Source organism: Rhizoctonia solani, chromosome 15 (genome assembly GCF_016906535.1).
Source record: "Rhizoctonia solani chromosome 15, complete sequence".
In the NCBI taxonomy this organism is placed as follows: domain Eukaryota; kingdom Fungi; phylum Basidiomycota; class Agaricomycetes; order Cantharellales; family Ceratobasidiaceae; genus Rhizoctonia; species Rhizoctonia solani.
In genome coordinates this window covers 126,160-146,663 of record NC_057384.1, presented here as the reverse complement: position 1 = coordinate 146,663, position 20,504 = coordinate 126,160, and the positions used below count along the sequence as shown (strand labels likewise).

Sequence of the window (20,504 nt, the reverse complement as noted above, 5' to 3'; positions counted from 1 at the left end):
CGTAAAAAGGGGTGGTAAATGGCACTCAATGAGGAGGACCAAGTAGCTTATATAAAGTGATCAAAAAGAATGAGCCAGCCCAAAAATTTTGCTCACGCGTATCTCCACAAGGAGACTTAATTTCGATCTGAAACTTTGTACATATGTTCTATACTACTGTATCTACATAATTTACTATTACATTGTAAACGAATTCTCAATCGTGCGGGTGACGCGTGAGCGTCATTGATTTGAGCTCACATGGCTCAATCTTTTTGGGCGCAAGTGTATATCTAAAAGAATGGTCTGATTGCAATCCTTTTAATTCCTGGTGTATATAGAATTTCCCAACAAAATATAATGGTAGCATCCTGCTCTATTTTTGTAATTACTTTTCATCCTGGTATAAGCATTACAATCACACGAACGGCATAAACATCGTATCAGAGGAGAGAATCAAACAAAACAACAGCACTCGAGCAAACCAGAAAAAGAAATCAAGTTAAGGAATGAAACCCGAAAAACAAAATATAATAAAATCAACGCCAATTGCCACGACTGCCCAGCCCACGGCCGCGCGAGCCTCTCCAGGGTCCGGCAGAAGGACCACGAGGAGGACCAAAGCCACGTCCACGACCTCGCGCATCACGGTCACGTTCTCGGTCTCGATCTCGGTCGCGTTCCCAGTCTCTGTCGCGCTCACGCTCACGCTCGCGGTCTCGATCTCGTGGGTCCCGTGGCCCTGTTGGAGGAGAAGGATTATATGGCCGCCTATCCGCCCGAGGAGCCGATGGAGGTGCTCTTGGAGAGACATTCAAGCCGCGCGAAGGGCCTGACGGAGGGGGTCGGCTATAAGGTGGGCCGCTGCGCACAGAGCTGCTCGAGCCCGATGGAGATGCTTGTCCAACTGGGAATTTGCGTGGTTGTGTGGGAGGTACTTGGTTTCTGGGGCCGGACGGTGGCAGGGGGTGAGCGATAGTACCAGGGGATCCATTGACGGGGGTGTGCGAAGGGACTGGCGCACGTGGAGCTGTGATCTCGCCTTCTTCGGGCGCATCGGTAGAGACACGAGCGGTCCGTGCTGGGGATGATTGGCTAGAATGTTGCACATGGTCTTTGGAAGGAGCTGAATTGTTTCCCATCAGAGTGAGATCGTCTGCGGCCATGGGCTTTGGTGGCAAGACATCCGTGTTATTCGCGTCCTTGTTCGAGTCGAGATCTACAGAGCTGCTGGTCTGAAATTCGAGAGCTACGGGAGCGGTCGATGGAGTCATAAAAGGCAGAGTAGGCTGCTCCGAATCTGTTGGCAAAGAGGAGGGGAGGACTGAGTTTGGAATATCGGATAACGACGCAACAAGGTCAATGTCCATGGTCTCGGGTGGGTCTGGAATAGTAGTTTGAGACTCGCCGGCGGACGAACGAGGCTCGGAAACTTGTACGTGGGTACCTGTTTCGTCGGTAACATGGTCCTGAGCCGAGGTTAGGGCAGAGAGTGGTGGGGCATCTTGCATGGCAATGTCTGCGGAGACGACCTCGGAGTTTGGTGGGGCACGAGTGATAGAGATAGATGTCGGCTCGAATGGAGGGAGGCGGTCCAGCAGTGGCTGATCCCTCTGTTGATCGACCGTTGGGTGGGAAGCCGATTCGATCGATGCGACAGAAGCAGGTTTGGGAACACCAGAGAGTTTGAGAGATGTGAAGTCACGGGTCGAAGCCTCAATCGGGGGTAATTCGTGGTGAGTGTCCAGTTCGTGAGAGAACTGTGGGAGCATGTCCTTGGTATCCGCTGCCTGGGTGGCGCGGCGCCTTCGTGCCCAGTCGAGAAATGACATCTTCTTAGGAGCCTCGTCGTGATCATGGGCCTCCTGGGTTGCTTGCTCGCTGCCGGCTTCTCCTGCATCAATGGATTCTATATGTATATTTAGCAATCCAAGTTCATGGCTCGTATCTTCGTATGCTTACCATGCTCTATCTTTGGGGAAGCTGGTTGACTCGTCAGCCCAGCACAATCAGTCAACAACTCCGTACTAGATTGTTCTGCTGCCGCTGGCTTGGACGCAACCCTTTCAACAGGCAAATCTGGGACCTTGATGCCAATCTCCGCCTCTTGCTTATCGTTCGCTGACGCTGATGCTTCCTCGCCTCCGTTGGCCCCTGACTTTGATTGGCTTGGTGACTCGACCTTGTTCGTCGATGGGCCACGAGCCTCGTCATCTGGAGACGAAGATTCAATCCGACGTGGGTGCTTGCCACGCCCTGGAATAACAGTAGGACGGCCACGCTCGGGAGATTCCTCGCCTGCTTCATGATCCACTTCCGAGAGCTCGCTTAGGGGTGAAGACGCGCCCGAGAGTTTGCCTGACACACGCTTGGAAGGGGATGGGGAACGCACTTGTGGAGGAGTTTGTTCCCTGGCCGGGGGTGGCTGAATTGATTCCTTGGCGATAGGCGGGGTTGGCTCTCGGGGAGGGGTTGGTTCTCTGACGACAGGCGGTGTCGGTTCCTTTGGAGGAGGGGTTGGAGCTTTAGGCGGGGGCGAAGGAGGTCGAATGGCCGATTGGCGAAGCTTACGATCTCGAGCGGCGCTCTTTCGGCCACGACGCGTCTTGCTCGAAACCGCGTGGATCGTAGGGTCAAAGCCGTTGTCGTGTCGCTTGTATCCGACCAGAGGTCCAAGGTCGTGTGCATGACCAGACGCATCGACGTCCTCCAGTAGCATCCGACCAAACGTCAGAGCACAATTGGACGCATCAGGCTTGCAAGCACAGGTCATCGAAAGTGAACGAAGGAGGTCGAGAATGTCCCAAAGCCGTTTGTTATCCGAATCACTACGAGCAATGAGCCAACGTAATGAATCACGGGGTTCAACTTACCTGAGCACGTCCTCGTCCTCTGGTAAGGGTCCCAACTTTTCGTCCCTAACCAATTTGTGTACCACATGTTCCACGGCCCATTCCCATCCCAATATCACTTCCTCTCCCAACTCCAGTTGCCGCAGCGCAAACACACCAAACCGGGCTTCAGGCTCCTCATTTTCGCCCTCGACACAGATAAAGGGGCGCACAACAGCGTTAGGCCAGCACCCACAGCGCACAAATCGACCCTCGTTGCCCATTACGCGCGCATCAAGGCAAATGTCCAAAGGAGAAGGGACGAGACGAACGTATTTAGTTCCAGTACCGAGGAGCGCGTACTGATGCGCCTTGTTCGAGATGTATGCGTGCGCATCCGACAACGCGCAGCGGTACTCGAGAACAAGGGACCCCTTGGATATCGTCCCGGTGGCAATCACTCCATAGGTTGGACTGTGCTGGTTGGGCGGTGGCTTGATCTCCTTGACGCGAACGTGGGGTTTTTGCTGGCTCGACGCCAAAAATACAGGTTCGGAAGATGTGAATGGCGTCAGGGGAGGTACGGCCTCGGATTTGGATTCGACCCGCTTGGCCAGTTGCTCTCGTCCAAAAGTTCTCAATCTCTCGCGCAGGGAAGCATCGACAATGTTGGAGCTAATATGATCGTACTCGGTCGCCCAGTGCGCAGCATTGATATCGTCGTCGTCCACATCGTTTGTTGGCACGGTCGGTTTAGGGGGTGATGGAGCGGGTGGGGTGGGCGGCCTCGGTGAAGAGGGGGGCAGAGCAGTACGCAGCGGGAGAGGAGAAGGCGCAGCCTCGGACTTGAGTTTCGGCGTGCCTAGCTCGACTTGAGCACCCGAGCTGCCTTTGTGGTCTTCGACGGTAACAGCAGGCTTGACGACCGATTCTGGTACCATTGGCGACGAGGCGCGCGGAGATCGCGGGGCAGGGGGCGTAGGAACCGGACTAAGCGGCTTTGCGCGCGCACGAGGACTCGGATCAGTGGAGCGAGGAAGAGAGCCGGCCCCGTTCTTGGTTGCGACGCCCGCATGCAACATGCGGGGATTCGGACCGCGGGGCGACCTGTGCGCCATCCTGGTCGATGAGCTGGCCGTTTTCTTGGGCGGAGCAGTAATGGTGCGGACTGTCGCTGCCACGGGCTTGGACGTAGTGAACAACGGGGTCGCGCTCGATTTCGGAATCTTGTGGTTGGGCCGGGCGCCGGAGCTTGGCTTGGAGGCAGACCCAGGACCCGCCTTGGGTTTGCCCGTAGGTTCCTTTTTCTGCAGATACATGTAACTATCGTCGCATGACAATCCCACACCACGCACCTTGGCCACAGTCCCGGCAGGTTCCTTGCCCTTGTCCTTGTCCTTTTCATCCGCCGTCGACGCGCCTTCCATCTCGATGTCCACCCCGTTCTTTCCATCCGTTTCTCCAGCCTCGCTCGTGCGTTCCCAGTCCATCCCATCCTTATCCTCATCCTTGTCTTTATCCTTATCTGCCTCCTTTTCCTTCCCACACAACCCACACATCCAGCTTTTCCCAGTGACCTCTGCGCTATCCAACACATCATAACACCTAAGATGCTGCCAGTTCCCACACCCATCGCAGCATACCGTCGGTCCACGATCGTCCTTGGTCGAACCACACTTGCACCGTATTTGCTCCGTGTCGGCATCGAGCGCCCCAGCTCTGGGTCCTGCACCAAGGTCGAGTTCAGGTTCGGGCTCGGGTTCGGGCTCATGTCCATGTTCATGCTCGTGCTCGTGCTCATGCTCGTGCTCGTGTTCATGCTCTGGTCCGGGTCCTGGTTTAGGCTTGGGCCTCATCTTGGTCCCCGCTTTCCCTGTCCCGATGAGCGTCGGTTTTCGTGTAGGAGCTGTCGGATGGACCGTCTTGGGCGCAAGGGGAGGAGCATTCACAGGGTAAATGTTCATATCTCCATGCGCGACATGCGCGAGCGCTTCGAGTCGCGAGGGCGTGGGGGGTTCGGGTCGCGAGGGGGTCGGAGGTTCGGGTCGGGAGAGCGTTGTTGTTGAGAGGTCGAGTCGGGAAGATGTGGAAAGCTCGAGTCGGGGTGTTGGAGGTTCGGGTCGGGAGGATGTGGAGATCAAGTCGGGTCGGGTAGGGTTGTTCGCAGAAGTCATTGTAGCTCGGAGAAGAGTTGAAATCATGTCGGGGGGACGAAGGATCGATGCGCATGGGTTGTGGGAAGTCCGTTCGGGGACTGGGTGGATCGGGTCGAATGGGCGTTGAAGGTTCCGCTCGAATCGGGGTTGGTGGCTCGCGTTGAATGGGCAGAGGCACTAAGCCAGGAGCGGACAACTCTGTTGATATAGGTTCCAGGCGCAAAGACGATGACGATGACTCGTGTCGCTCAAACGTGTTTCCCAACCTGGGCAACTCGAAGCGCGTAGTCACGGGCGAGTGATGTTTAGAAGCGAGTGGCGAACCGCGCCGGAAAACACTGGGAGATGGGCGTCGTAAACGGGCTGGGGCTCATATTGGGTCGTAACGGGTGATCTGCTCCTAGTCACAGCTGGGGGTTCATCCTTGGTCGCAGCGGGAGTCTCGTTCCTGGCGACAACCGGCGATTCTTCCCTAGCTACGACCAACGACTCGCGCCTCATCAATATCGGCGAACCACGAACCATGGGCACAGGCGATTCACGCCCAACCACCATCGACCCAGGTAAATCTCGGTCTCGCCTCGCAACGACCGGGGACTCGTGCCTGATCCCAACCGTCGGCATCGCAGGAGAAACAACCTCGGGCCGTGATCGCTCGTCTTCATCAGCCGTCTCGTTTTCGTCCGACAGCGGACTCGAGGGCGGTTCGGTATCGGTTTGAAATTCTTGGGGCGCGCGCGGCTTGTGTATCCCCACGTCGGCGGCCGGACGTGCGAATTCGGGTGCACTTCCAGAGCGGGATGCGTATTCGGGCAAGGGGGGAGGGAGATCGGATTGGCCGGTTTGCGAGGCAAAGTCTGAAGATTGTCTGGAAGCCGCGTCTGATGGGGTCCGGGGCGGAACCGACGATGGGTCCCGGACCATTTCGGGTGATAGATCGGACGGCGCGCGCGGTCGTTCATAGGTATCAGACTGCGCCCTCGCCCGCTCGTAGAGCTCTCGGGGGGCGTCTCTTGACAATGGGAAGCGATGAAATTCAGGAGACTCTCGAGACATGCGGGATGCGTCGGATGGCGCCCGCGAGCGGTCTCCGAATGGATATTCGTGAAAGGCGCGAGAAGGCGTATGCGGTGGGAGTTCGGACGGTGTGTGTGGTGGAGGTGGCAGGTCGACCAGCGAGCGCGAGGGAAGATCGGAAGGTGTGCGTGGAGCAAGGTCGGGAAGTGAGCGCGGTGTGAAATCGGCCGGTCGGATTTCGGGTAGTCCGCGAGGGAGGTCATGAATCCTCGGGAGTGTTTCCAAGGATGTGCGAGGCGGGAATTCGTATGCCTTGGTCGGTTCGACATACGACCTTGAAGACTCGGTGTAGGCCCTCGGGGACTCGGCATACGTCCTGGAAGATTCTCCATAAGGCCTAGAAGACTCCCCATAACCCCGAATTGGCTCTGCGTATGTCCTAGACGATTCTCCATAGGCACCCAATGTCCTTACCGGGCTCGGGTCCTCCCAGACCCTCCGTGGCTCTCGTGGAGGCTCATAGCCTGTCCTAACAGAAGTCTCATACGCCATACGAGGATCTTCGTATCCAACCCTGGTGTCCTCCCAAACCTCCTAGGCTCCTCGTATGCTCTGACGTCCTCTCTGACTCGCCTCGGGTCTTCATGTAATCTCCGCACATCGTCATGCATGACCGACTGTTCGTGCCATGTCCTCTTTGGGGGATCATTCACGGCTCGGACAAAGGCGTAATCCGACGGCGTTCTTGGAGCCATGGTCTCGGCCAGAGAACGAGGGATAGGTTCGAGAGGGGTGCGGGGAATGGATTCTGAGGGTGTCCTGGGTACAGGCTCCAAAGGTGTCCGGGGAGCGTGGTCAACAGACCGGGCTGAATCGACCAACATGCGAGTAGACTGATGAGGTAATCGGCGTGCGGAGTCGGGGGCACGGTCGGGGAGAGTGCGAATGGGGTCTGGGATGAAGTATGAGGAATGCGATTGAGTCGGGGGGATGACAGACGTACGGTCCATTGCTCGATTCAGATCCAGGGGAGCGGGGCGGGAAGAAGAACGAACAAGGTCGGGAGCTCGGATAAGTTCTGATGTCGGGCGGGAAGTTTCGGTGGGGCGGGTGCGGAAGCCGGGGAGGGGGCGGAATTCGGGAATGGCAGTGTCGATGGATGGTTCGAGTGGTTTCCGTGGCCTCTCCTCGGGTTCGGGCGAGTCCTCGATCTCGATGGGTTCGGGTCGTGGTTTGGGCGCAACTGGATCTAGATGTGAATAGATTTGGGTGTGGGTTGGAGCATGACACGTACCAGGCTCTCTTGTAAACAAGGCCGAGCTGGTTCTGAAATAGCCTTGGATGGGCCAGGCCGTTTGGTGCGCGCAGAAGTCGGCTGCGGTTGAGACCTGGGACAAGATGAGCAATGATAGAGGAGCAGAGTGTGGATACCAACCGGGAAGAAGTGGCACTGGCACTGGCACCAACCAAGCCCAGGCCACCCGTGGGAGTGCCTAGCCCCAGCGCACTCGATGGATAGGGGGAGAGGGCGGCCTGGGGATTAGAAAAGACAAATGACTCGGTGGGAAGGCGCAAGTCGGGGGGGCGGTGTTGGCGAGTATCGGTAGAACGCAGGTCAGACGGCGCATGCAACTCGCTCGGGGTGCGTGGCTGGGGCGGAGGAGGTGCTTCGAGTACACCCAGCGCAGACATGCTTAGATAACCACGACGCTGGGGTTGGTGAGGTGCGGGTACTGGTGGTGGTGGCGGGGGCGGTGCCGGAGCGTCTGTCTCTTCGTCGGGCGGTCGATGTCGGCGTTGATTAGGCCAGGCCTCAAACGTCTCTCCATCTCGTTTTCGTTTCGCAGCCGGTGCAAGAGGCGATCCCCGTCTCTCTCCCGAGTTCCTGCACAGCTCAACATCAGCCGTGTGAAAAGAAAAAGAACAAAAAGAAAACACGCACCATTCCCGTCCAAATATCTCGTGCGGCGAGGGCAATCGAACTTCGTTTCGTACGTGTACATGGGATGATATCGCAGCCCGTGGTGCAGGATACAGTGATCCCGTATGCACCACTGGGCTCGCTCGCAGTTCGCACAAAAGAGCGGCCGCCTCCACGTCCTCGGCGCTCCCGTTCATCGTCGTCGGCAACAACCAATCGTACAGTCACGTGATCATCCCACTTTGTTTCTGTTCGTCCACGGCCTCTCCCCACAACAACTACTCTTTCCACTGAAGCTTATTTCTCTTGCGCGGCTCGCCTTTATCGATCGGTCCTTGTCGGCAAATGATACATTTTACGTTGGATCCGGCTTGTTGAATGGTTAGGGCGGCTGATGAGGCTCGGTGGATGTTTCTCGTGGCACGCTCTCCGATGACGACTATCTCACACAATTCATATATCCTCCCTATCCCCTCCATATACACGACTACCCCGACTTTATTGCCCAATTTCTCTCTAACAAACCCCATTCCCGCAGCCCTCAGCCCAGTCGACCTCCGTTCTGTTTCCATCCTTCCCATCCTCTTCGTATATTCTCCCCTCTTCATCTCTATTTTTCCCCCGTCGATATCAGAGAACAACAGTCAACATCATGTTGGTTAGCAACGAGAGCTTGTCTGCACGAGGCAAGGTCACGTGACCCTGCCAGCTCATCCACTTCGGCCATCATGCCGAGAGTCTGGACTCGTATCTCATTGTTCACACGCCAATCCCAAGCCTGTATGCGTCCCCTTATTCGCTTTCCTGGTCTATCCATGTATTTTAAATGCGAATAATAATATTCTATTAGTCGTCGTGCCCACATTGTCCTTATCAGATTTGAACGGGAACTCTTTATAGAACTGCTAGGTAGTAATCAGGTATTCCCCTACTCCATGCATTTGGTTTCAACCGAATGGGCTGGTATGTACATGGCCAGCACGGTGTTTCAACCAGTCGGTATGATTTGTGCCCTCACCTTTTTCGCTTCCACCTCGACCTCGCTCTCTTGTCCGTTTCTTGTAATTTGTGTAATTATAGCAATCGCTATACTAATCCACACGTACCACAAATATAGGCACACTTTTGGTGGCATAAAACCACGCATACAGTCGTATCGGTTAGTATCTACCCCAGCTATTCCGATCCCTTGGGTCCATCACCCCCATCGGCCGATAATACTGTCGGTTGCAAGTGGGCCAATGTGAGATTGCGACACTCAACTGGGCATAATCTAACCTACAGGACACAAACCTTGTCTAACCCCCCCCCCTCTCCCATCGCGAAATCCACGTACTAGCACGACTATCATCACCAAAAGTCTAGCGCATGACCACAATCAACTTCATCCAACATAATCCGCCAAAGCTCGTCCGACGATTGTTCTCGAGAAACAGAATCGAGCTGATATTATCATGAACCCTTTTCGAGTATTTCGGACTGACCAGCTCTAGCGGATGGCGCAGACGTGTGCAGTTCACAGGTTGCTCGAGTCGATAATTTAAATGTAGGTAGTTCTTTATTTGGATTCATCGGGAATTTCCTTATAGCACAGATATTAAAACGAGCCGCAACGAGCCAATCAGGTATTAGCACGACCATTTACTAGACACATCCAATGACAGAGAAGTTCTGTCATTATCCAGGGCTAGCAGCCGATATGGATGACCGGGGACCGGTTTTGATATTGATGACAGTCAATCCTATTCCAACCAACGCGAACAAATCTTAGCTTGGTTCCGCAAAAGGCAAGGAGAAAAAAATAAGGCGCCGGTAAATCTGATGAGTGAATATGGCCCTGGCTCAACAAATAAATTGTATTAGCGTGTAAGGTCTCTGTTTATGGGATGTATATATGTGACTCGGTCGGCGACAACGTCGCGTTGATAACAAGTCGTAACACACACTCGATAATGGTGTTCAGAGTAAAGACAAGGAGAGTGGGTCGGAATCCGGAACCTTATAAGGTGCCTGGTTTGATACATGCGTAAACAGAATAAACCAAATGAGTGTATATAGTTAGTAATCAGTCTAAATGAAGCCCAAGAGATGGAGTAACGCTAAGAGGGGGTAATAGTGTATCGCAAGGGCAGCGCATACACTCGAGCTAAACCTACGATGATCGCATAACTCTTACACAGCGCTTATAAATTAGCCTAGTAGCTGCTCTGGCCAGCCGTTCATACCATATTCATCATTGTAGAGATCCTGCCTAGTCCTAGTGGGAAGTGGTCGGGCGTGAATGCGGATGGCAGTATGATGTCGAGCCATATACACTGTAGTGTGATAAGATCCTGAAAATCAGTACATCAGTAAAAGATTCCTTTTTTCAGTAGGATATGGCCTGACAATTACAATGTTAGTATGCCTCCCTCAGCATGAATCAGACTATGGAAGAAATGATACCTAAAATCAGTATGCATTGATCTTGATTTCAGCTCAATTCTCACTTAAACACACGCACTGATTTTCAGCATTATAACCTTGTACAGTGCGCTAATGGGCTCAAGTCTGGTGCACCGAGTAATTTTCAGAAGAATCAAGGCTGGCTCAGTCAATCATCCAATGCCGATCACGTTGTAGTAATGAATTCTTGACTAATTTATCCACACAATTACTGTTACACAAGGCCGGTCGATCAGAAAAATACGTCGCACAATGCAGAGAGCACTGGAGAGCTAGAGCGTTGAGGTCTGGACAGAGAGTCGCTTCCATCTCCTCGGGTTTTATATTTCAGACCTACTAGTGCCAAGTGGAGCATTGATGTTTCTTCTCACACCTCATACAACATCCTCGGCAAGTGTTCACCAATAAACCCACTTTGAGGAGAAACTCCAGGCTTGGCTGACATGTATATAGCTTGTGCCAGACAAGCCCTGACGAAAAGCTACATCCTTAGTAGACCACCTCGAGCTGGATCCGCCATCGCTTGAGATTTATACTCGCCAAAGCTAAGTAGCTGGGTCGTCCTGTGTGATATCTCCCAGTAGTTGTGACCGAGGAGGCCTCTACATAATAATACAACAGGGGGTTTGGGAAAGCAATGGCTCCTAGCTCACGTGCTACAAACAAGCAAAAAAAAGGCCCAGTAGTGTTGCGTCATACGCCTTGCTCCCGGATTCTCCATCCTGAGTGTACTTGGTATGTAAATCGAGGAAGATGGATGTGAAGTGTAGGCGTGCATGCCTACTTCCAGTTTTATGTCTAGACCGTTGATCTTTCCGGTATCCCATTGTTTTCAGGAGGTGACAATATGGTAGCGCCAGAACCACGGCGGTTGGTCCTATAGTAAGTCCGTTCTTTAGTGTGACTCAGGCATAAAAAAATGAGATTTGTTATTTATTTCAGGAATTCACCCGGTGAATCGCGGAGCCAGTCGGGATCGGCAATTCGCAATGATTTTGGACTTATTTTCGCGATAAGCGAGGCACGGTATGCATTGAGGCCAAGACCGCTCGCCTACGATCGACGCATGTATATGCTGAGAGAGGTCCTATTACTAATATGTTATTGGCTCGAGAGGTATGTTCGATCGGAGAAGCAAAAGCTTAAGCGACCATAGCTAAGCTCGATCCCCGTAACTCTTCTTTATTGTCCCTGCACTCGTATATGATTATATATTCAGACCCACCTGGTGAGTGTCTGCCCTTGGCCAGACCGCGACCTGATCTCGTCCAAATCCCGATCATCAGCCAGTGAACGCGGTCTGGTGACGTGTATGACGGAGTCGGTTACCAAACATGGCGACGGTAGGTCCCCATTCGGCAGCTTGTTCTGGCCGACGACTGTAGTGTTTGCCTCTTTCCGTACTGATCCCGTTGACCAGCTATCGAGCTGCATGCGATGCACTCCCAACGATCCTCGCCTAACAGCTCCGCCTCATCGAGCAGCAGCGCTTTAAATTATGGGGCCACTGCTTATACCCCATTAATTCCCCGAAGTGTCATGGATCCCAAGATCGAGGACGAACTCCAAGCTTCCAAGGGCGAAATCGTCGGGGCGTCCTACACGTCTCCCGCACGTCCCGCAAGTGTTGATGAGTTTGGCAATCCCCTTACTACATATGATCGCAAGTCGCTGCTCGTGAACCATGAGCTCGACCGAATGGGAATGGGTCGTTACCAGTGGTTCATTGTCGGTCTTTGTGCCATGGGCTATATGTTGGGTACGTGATGAATATGCGCTTATGGGTCGGTGCTAAATATCCAACAGACTTGCTCTGGGCGCAAGCGTTTGGCCTTATTGCACCTCCCTTGCAAAGAGAGCTTGGGTTTAGTGGTACGTTTGTATTACAACATCCTCATATCCCCGCCATTACATCTGTCACCCAGATATCGAAATGGGTAATATATTTACCTCGTTCTCAGCCGCACTCTGCGCTGGTGCGTTTATGTGGGGTGTTCTCGTCGACGTCATTGGTGAGCCTCTCCATCTCCAACCCGTCATCTGGTAGCCTCATGCCTCTGCTAGGTCGTCGCTGGGCATTCAACCTGACAGTTCTCATCACCTCAGTGTTTGGGCTTGCAAGTAAGTTCCAACTCATCGTTGTGTTATAGTACGCTAATTGGTTCTCAAGTCGGCGGCCCGTCCAATTACAATGCTATCATTGTTTTGACCGCATTCATTGGTTTGGGTATAGGTGGTAATATTCCCATCGATACTGTGAGGCAATGCTGGTTTGGTCTTGCTCTGTTTATGTGCTGACTTGACACTTTCAGACTATTACTCTTGAGTTCTTGCCTCAGGTGCGTTGATTATGTTGATTAAATCAGTCATATTTCAACCGACTGTTCCCCTATCTTATCCCTATCAAACTAACTGTATCACAGTATGGACGTTGACACTTTTCTCTTTTAGAATAAGCGGTATTTACTCCCAGCTCTCAGTGTTGGCCAACCCATTGGTGTTGTGCTTTGCAGTGCCCTTGCCTATGGTTTCATCCCAAACTACTCATGCCCCTCGGATCTCAAGTCCTGCAAATTCACTGCACCGGGCGAGGCTTGCTGCTCTCGTAGCCAGAACCAAGGCTGGCGCTACCTATGCTTCTGTCTCGGTGCTATCTCTCTTTTTGTTTTTCTGCTTCGCTTTATAGTATTCAACTTTCAAGAGAGCCCCCGGTTTCTCTTGAGTAAAGGGAGGGACGAAGAAGCGATCGAGGTGCTACGAAAGGTTGCCAAGACAAATAGAACTACGTGCACGCTTAAGATCGAGGACCTTCGAGCCGAGGACGAGTACGCAGGAGGCGATACGGAAAGTCAAGGCGTGAACGCGCTAAAGCTCCATGCGCAAGTTTATAATTTCTCAGAACTCAAAGTATTTTTGAAGCGGGGGAGGAACTTGCGGTTAGTGATACTCACGTGGTTAACATATGCGTTTGATGCTTGGGGTTTTACAATTGCTGGGTGCGTTTTTTTCGTCCGGCATTCGGTATGTATGCTGATCTAGATTACGATTTAGCTCGTTTCTTCCTACCATTCTTTTACGCAAGAATGAAGCGATTGATGTTAGTTTGAGGGATACGTATAAGAGCTATGTTGTCATGTGAGTATCCAGAAGTCCTTAATACTCCCAACATTGACAAGGATTGGGCCGATAAAAGTTACGTATGCGGCATTCCAGCTACATTGCTTGCCGCCGGGTTAGTTGAGGTTCCAAGGGTAGGAAGAAAGTGGGGTATGGTGATCTCTTCAGCGCTGATGGCTACATCCTTATTGTAATATTTTCCTTCTTCACTTGTTTTCACCTGTTGATCATTTTCTTCTCCAATCCGCCCTACCTTCTGCCGCATATAGCCTATTTGCGACCGTCAACACCCAGGCCGCTAATGTCGGTCTCAACGCAATGGAGTACTTTTTTCAGTCCTTATTCAACGCGATTCTCTACGGCTGGACTCCTGAAGCTTTCCCTGCCCCTATTCGTGGCTCGGCGTGTGGAATTGCAAGCTTCTGGGGGAGGTTATTTAGTATTATTGCTCGTGAGTATTAGCTCCGTTCTAATCTTCTAATCTCACGTTTCTAACTCGGATCATAGCATTGATTGGTTCAAGGCTGCTTGATGCCGGAGGAGATGAGGGAATCAATAACGTGCTGTACCTGGCTGGTGCGGGTGTGTTCGTACACAGTATACCCCAAAGGTACGGACAATCCGACCTCAGCGATCCGACCCCCAGGGGTGCGAACTCGCTATAAGGTAAACCCGGACCTCCGGGTCCGGATTACTGGCAAAATCCGACCCTCGTACTAATCCGGACCCCGCTCTCAGTGCTGTCGTAGGTGCGAGATCCGACCCCCTCAATCCGACCCCCTCAATCCAACCCCTATATCCGACCCCTATATCCGACCCCTATATCCGACCTCCTCAATCCGGCACTCGCAAAATCCGACGCCTGGGTGCGGATATCCCGCACCAAGGTGCGATTTCATGTAAAATAGTAATAACAATTTAATTTAATCCACTAATATGATAATTACATTGCTTAATCGATGAATCGGGTCCCTAGGTGCGGATAATCCGCCGCTAGAGCTGACCTAGGGTGCGGATCGCCTGGTTCGAGGGTACGAATATGGAGAAAATTGAGGGAATTATACGAATACAGCGTAGCGGTGGTCTTGCATACAGTCGAGACTGCCATGGTCGTGGTCGATTAAATAACATGAGTAAAAATGCACATACTACGAAAGCAAAGTGACTTGTGAAAATAAACATACCGAAAAAAATGCACTTTTGAGGCTACTTCTTTGTTCTGCTTCGGGTATTCCTGGAATAATGCCATGTCAATATGTCCGCATTCGTCACCCCTCTTTCGTACCTTTGGTTATTATTGGCCTGGCTCATATCGAAAATGTCGATGAGCTCTGATTTCGCTGCGAGTGAGCCAGCAGCTTGGGTATTCTGAGGCGGCGGGCGAGGGATCGGTCGACGGCAAGGCTTGGACGTGGCTGAGGCGGTCACACTAGAGACGGATGCTACAGCAGCAGCAACAGAGCTAGCGCTGACAACCGAAGTGGATGGACCGGCGACATTAGGGGCCGATTTAGAAGACCGACTTGCCGTTTTAATCTTCTTCTTCGTGGTTGTTCCTGCGGTCGCCAGTCCAGCTACCTCCTCTTGACACTTACGTGCCCACGAATTAGAACGATACACCGCCTTGCCCTATTATTTGATCAACAAGTTATAGTACACGGTAAGATGGGCATACCTTTCCTTTGGTATTGGCCTATTGTCGTTTTGCGGGGGGTATGTCTTGTTCGGCTTCATCCAACTCGGACTCTGGTTCGAATTCTTGACCTTGCTCGGGCTCGGACTCGGGCCCGTACTCTGGCTCGGGCTCGGGCTCGGTATTCTCCTTACGCTTATGGCCCTAAAGTGAAGGTGAGTCTTGATTTGGATTGAGAGAAAAAGAAATAAGCATACCTGAGGGCGGGCTGCAGCCGCAGCTTGAGTAAATGCAGGTTTGGTACCCTTGGATGCAGCGGTGGGTTTGGAGGTGGCGGGCTTGGAGGCGGGGGTGGGGCCCTTGGGAGGTCGGGCACTAGGTTTTGTAGAGGCCATAGATTTGGGGGCCGTGGGTGGGTTCCCAGCAGTAGCCTTGGCGCGCTTGGATGACAAAGATGATTGAGACTATAAATGAAATAATTAAATCAGCCAATGAATTTGATGAGAATGATATATACCTTATTGCCCTGGTCAACGCCAGGTAGACTTGTGAACAAGGAGCTCTTATAGCTACTGGTGGGGATTGCAGAGCTTGCACAAAGTGCCAATGGAGTTTGAGAGCTTAGCGGGTGGACATGTTGGTTATCCTCCTCACTATTGGAGTCCTCAATGCAACAGCGTCTCTGTTTGGAGGCTTTTAGCAAAAAGTCATAATTATATGGCGAGATCTCACCTTCCCCGCCATCCTCTTAATCTCTGCTCCTTCCTCATCTTCATTGTCTTTGGAGGCGTTGTTCAATAGCTGCTTGTCAACCGGCAGGTGGTTGGGCTGATCTTCCCCATTGGGTTGGTCCTCTTCAATGAGCCGGTCCTCTTTGATGGGCCAATCCTCCCCGTCAGGCTGGTCCTCCTTGACGAGCTGGTCCTCCAAGTGGTTGGCCTCCCGTTCCTCCGCTAGCCCCTCTTCAAGCACCTTGGGCGGAGTTGTGTTAGCATCTTTAGCTATCATGTTTAATGTATTTGTACTTATCATATGTTCAGTAATTAAATACGTACCTTTAACTCCCCTTAGCCGCTTTTGTTTGTTTGCCTGAGTGTTGCGCTTGTTGCAACATATCCTCCTCATTATCACTTTGGCCGCCCAGTTCCCAGGAAACCAATGAAGAACTGGGTAAGAGGCAAGTACCTATTGAATGGATTAGCAATTCAATAGCTAGCGCATAAATAGAATGAGATATAAAGAGGCTTACCAAAGTGAGGACAGTTGACTCCACGCCTTTGGGGACTTCTTCCCACGGAATCGCAACGTTATCAAGCATATTTGACATGTTGTTTTGAATTTTTGCCTGTGTAAAGAATTAGCCAAATGCTAAATATATAAAGTACTAAATGAATGCGCGTAAAAACTCACCTGGATGTCCAAAAACATATTGTGAGGGAATGTCTTACCGGGACCAAAGTCCATTGTTTCCTCCAATTTACATTTCTTGATGTTTTTTGGTTTGGGGATGGTTTGGTAGGTCTGTTCCGTACCATTTGCATGGGTGATCAATATGCGCTTTCCCCCATCTAGGTATTTGACAACAACTAGGTCAAGACCCATCAGCAATCTTTGATCAAATGAAATCTTAATTTCATACCTTTAGATGCGGCTGTGCCATGGACTGTAGGCGCCGTGGCGCTGGAGAGACTGTCAGGCATATCTATCAAACCAAATGATTAGCTTGCGTCAAAGTTAACCAAAATCACATAGAACTCACTCTAAGTTATTATAGACCAATACCAAGCAATAATAAAGCGCATTATTGCAAAAATTGGTGAATTGGCAAAAGTGCCACCCAACCAAGTTTGTTTGCAAAAATTGGTACATTGTCAGCACTGGTACTCCACAAGCAGGATAAATATTTACCTGATTATAAGATTTTGTTTAAGCAGTCAAACTAGAAGGTTAAACAGCAAGGGAGGAGGAGGTTGTGGTCAGGAGGAAGAGGGGATGTGCAAGGATCAACGCTCAGGTGTGTCGTACACCACTGTAAGGTGGGTACACGCTGATGGGAGCGGGCGCTTAAGGCCGTACTACTACACTGGCTTATGTAAGACAACTATCTAAGGCTATACTAATAGCGCCTAAGGCACTCTACTTCTAACTACTAGCAACAATGGGGCCTGAGGCCTGGGAGGTGTGGTAGGTAAAGGGGGTGGTGAGCGTCTGTGAACTACCTAGGGGCCGGCTACTTAGCTGGCTGGGTACCTTCTCTAATGAGTAAGAGACAAGGTAAAATTGACTTGGTGTTTCCAAGCAATTTCCCTGCTGTATATATAGACAAAGCGCACTATCTACATGGTCTGTGCGCATGAGAGAAAGAGGTACAGAAGACAAATGAGAAGCATGCTGCGGGCTGCGCAGAAGCGTGGATTTCTCCTAAGCGCCCTTGGCACGGCATCTTGGCGCGGCATCTCGGCATATAAGCGCCGAGATCACGTGATCGAAAAACAAGAGATATTCAGTCCGTAAAAAATAGTAAAAATAATAAAAAATTCGTCCAATTCTAATGGTAAAAATAAGGAGTTTGTAACAAGGTGCCTGCGCTGCTTATGTCAGCCAACAGCAGTTGTTGGCTGAAGTTTGACTTTGATCAAGCACGCACAACTTAGCCTCCCTGCCGCCGGTCTGATAATTAATTAAAATGCATAAACAAAAAGTCTATTGCACTTGCTGTTGTAAATACGTCACTACAGAAACGTTTAAGGCTCACCAACAAGTTCAAGCTGGAATACCCCAACCAATTTGCAAGCCCAGGAAACAGTGCAAGGGGTCTAGTACAGCGGAACTTTGGTAATTATTAATGCATTTATTCTTGTTATATTACATGCTAAGCTATAGCTACATAAGTCAATGTTTGCACCGGCGTTCCAGCCAGGAGTTGGTCAAGGCACATCAAGGACAATCCCCTCTGCCTATACCGCTATCAGCTGCAACCCCCCCACCCAACATCCTGTTTCCCAAGCTAAACAACTCAGGTTTGAATACTCAGAATTGTCATTCTGAGCTAGAAAACATACCTGAATTGGACTTAAGCCACGTATGGGAAGAGGTCATGCAAGCGCGCGCACCAATTGTTCTAGGGGATCAAGAACTTACTGCAGATTTTGACTCAAACACCGCACAGTTGTCCCAGGTCTTGGGAGATATACCTGCTCCAGGAGGCAGTGATTTGGATCAATCAGCAGACATTGATGGAGTGGAATATGACCCTGCAACTTACAGTTTGGCCCCACAAGCATTTGTTTGCGCGCCTTTACTTGTCAAAGTGGCAAAGTTGGGTGAGTTATTATTAATAATTAAATCGCATATATCTCACATTTATTTAAGCCCCATCTACACTTAGCCCCAACAATTTAGATACTATTTGGGACTTCAACCACTTTGTTAGGCAAAAGACCACTGTACGTACACATGAAGCAATGCAAAAGTTATATTGCCATATGGAAACAAAGACCAAAATTCCAAGCCTCAAGCCCATTTGGACTTGAATGCTTGCGCTCTCTGCTCTCAAGCCCATGGAATATCATTGCTGCAAGAATTCTTGCGTTTGCTACACAGGGTATCTTGCCAACCTCACCAATTGCCCATACTGCCACACCCTGCGTCTCAATTCCTTGGGTTGTCCATATGCAATTTTTCAACACATCCCCCTCATCCCTCAGCTATGAGCACTCTTTCAAAACTCAGAAATGTTCAAGAGGCTGCTATATCAAGCCAACTTTGTTAGGAGCAAAACACACATCCAGGACGTGTTTGATGCAATCCTGTATGAGACTCTGTGCTCTACGCCAGTTGTTATCAGTGGCGTTGAGCAGCTGTACAACCACTTTGAAGATTTTTGGGAGCTTGCGCTTGCAATTGCAATTGATGGAATGGGGCCATTCAAGAAACAAAGTCAATTGTGTTGGCCAATTCTAATTATTACCTATAACTTCCCCCCCAAAATACAAACCCACCTTTCAAATATGATCTGCACCAGTGTGATCCCCGGCCTGCATTTGCCCAAAGACCTCAATTCCTTCCTCCAGCCCTTGATTGACAAACTTGTTGAGCTTGCACAGGGTGTCAAAGCTGTCAATGTTGTGAATGAAGAGGTCTTTGCTCTTTGTGCGCATATTCTTGCAGCATTTGGAGACCTACCAGCAATGGCTAAATTAATGGAGTTTGTTGGCCATAATGGCCGCTTTCCTTGTTGCTTATGCAAGATCATGAGCATTCTTGGACAGACAGCAAAAAATGGAACCCACCTATACTGTCCGCTTCACTGTTTGGACAATACTGGTCTTGACCCCCATAACCTCCCCCTTTGAACACATCAACAGTGCCTGGATGAAGGGTACAGTGTCCTTCAAGCCCCAAGTGACACTGCGCGTGCTGAATTAGCAACCAAGTGTGGGATCAAGGGTGTGACACTCTTGGCGCAACTTTTGTCTGTCTGGATTCCCAACTTGTTCCCTGTTGAGGCCATGCACCTCTTGTTGATTAACCTTATTCCCCAGCTTGCTGACTTGTGGCGCAAAAGGTTCAACAGTCTTGACTCTGGTTTTGAAAACTATGTCATTGATTCAATCCTCTGGGACTTGGTGGGGGATAAATGCATTGAGTCTACAAGTACTACGCCAACGTCATTTGGCTGCCCTGTCCCTCATTTCAAGAATTGATCCCACTTCATTGCAGTGTCATGGTCTTGTTGGGCTCTCCACCTTGCACCCTGTCATGACCCATGCCTTTGCTGGCATGTCTCCTGACCAAGCCACCTACTAATAGGATATTCCACAGTCTTTAGAAGGCCGCATATACTCACATATATGCAGTCAGAACTGTCATTACTCTAAGGGCTCATGACTTAGAGACTGACAGTCCACCAGGGTCACATGACCTCCCCCCCTCCAGTCCTTCATCAAATACTATACTAAACTACTACGGATTTGAGGTGGGGGGGGGATGACATAATCTCTTCTATAATAATGTATTATTCAGACCTTGCCCGCGGACTCCCTTAACATTGATCTGCGGCTAGGGGGGCAGGGGAGTGCAACATCCCCCAGCAATATATATTATTCATATATCACTGTGCATCACATGTACTATATATATCTTTGACAGTGGATATATATGGTAATAACCTTTCCAGATATGGGTTATGACACACCCAGCTTACTGCATTGCCAATTCATGGACTCAAGATATTATGTGCACTTTGTTTGCCTTGTCAATCTAATTAACAAATGCACTGACAGAGCCATTGTACGTTCTGAGCTTCAATCCTGTTACAAACCCCTTGATTATACCATCAGAATTGGACGAATTTTCTATTATTTTTAGTATTTTTTACGGACTTGATATCTTATGTTTTTCGA

General features: G+C 50.8%; 4 protein-coding genes across 4 annotated transcripts; 2 read left to right on the top strand and 2 right to left on the bottom strand.

Annotated features, from left to right (window-relative positions):
• Positions 1-518: 518 nt before the first annotated feature.
• RhiXN_11885 (uncharacterized protein) lies at positions 519-8,101 on the bottom strand (the record flags this gene model as incomplete). The annotated part of the gene is made up of 9 exons (XM_043331700.1): positions 519-1,888; positions 1,942-2,807; positions 2,853-5,143; positions 5,291-6,512; positions 6,557-6,935; positions 6,987-7,226; positions 7,278-7,371; positions 7,451-7,868; positions 7,926-8,101. The coding sequence occupies 9 exons, from the start codon at positions 8,099-8,101 to the stop codon at positions 519-521; spliced, it is 7,056 nt and encodes a 2,351-aa protein (XP_043186461.1).
• A 3,346-nt stretch (positions 8,102-11,447) lies between these two features.
• RhiXN_11884 (major facilitator superfamily transporter) lies at positions 11,448-14,131 on the top strand (the record flags this gene model as incomplete). The annotated part of the gene is made up of 12 exons (XM_043331699.1): positions 11,448-11,465; positions 11,569-11,692; positions 11,770-12,108; positions 12,156-12,221; positions 12,275-12,361; positions 12,414-12,470; positions 12,520-12,605; positions 12,662-12,688; positions 12,801-13,345; positions 13,401-13,484; positions 13,736-13,917; positions 13,974-14,131. The coding sequence occupies 12 exons, from the start codon at positions 11,448-11,450 to the stop codon at positions 14,129-14,131; spliced, it is 1,773 nt and encodes a 590-aa protein (XP_043186460.1).
• A 541-nt stretch (positions 14,132-14,672) lies between these two features.
• Positions 14,673-16,799, bottom strand: RhiXN_11883 (uncharacterized protein; the record flags this gene model as incomplete). The annotated part of the gene is made up of 10 exons (XM_043331698.1): positions 14,673-14,700; positions 14,752-15,049; positions 15,231-15,303; positions 15,357-15,563; positions 15,617-15,781; positions 15,832-16,100; positions 16,155-16,284; positions 16,349-16,444; positions 16,510-16,685; positions 16,739-16,799. The coding sequence occupies 10 exons, from the start codon at positions 16,797-16,799 to the stop codon at positions 14,673-14,675; spliced, it is 1,503 nt and encodes a 500-aa protein (XP_043186459.1).
• Positions 16,800-17,994: 1,195 nt separating this feature from the next.
• On the top strand, positions 17,995-19,454 carry RhiXN_11882 (Transposase family Tnp2 protein; the record flags this gene model as incomplete). Its single annotated transcript, XM_043331697.1, has 4 exons — positions 17,995-18,119; positions 18,178-18,422; positions 18,472-18,545; positions 18,843-19,454. 4 exons carry the CDS (start codon positions 17,995-17,997, stop codon positions 19,452-19,454), a joined length of 1,056 nt encoding a protein of 351 aa, XP_043186458.1.
• Positions 19,455-20,504: the final 1,050 nt, after the last annotated feature.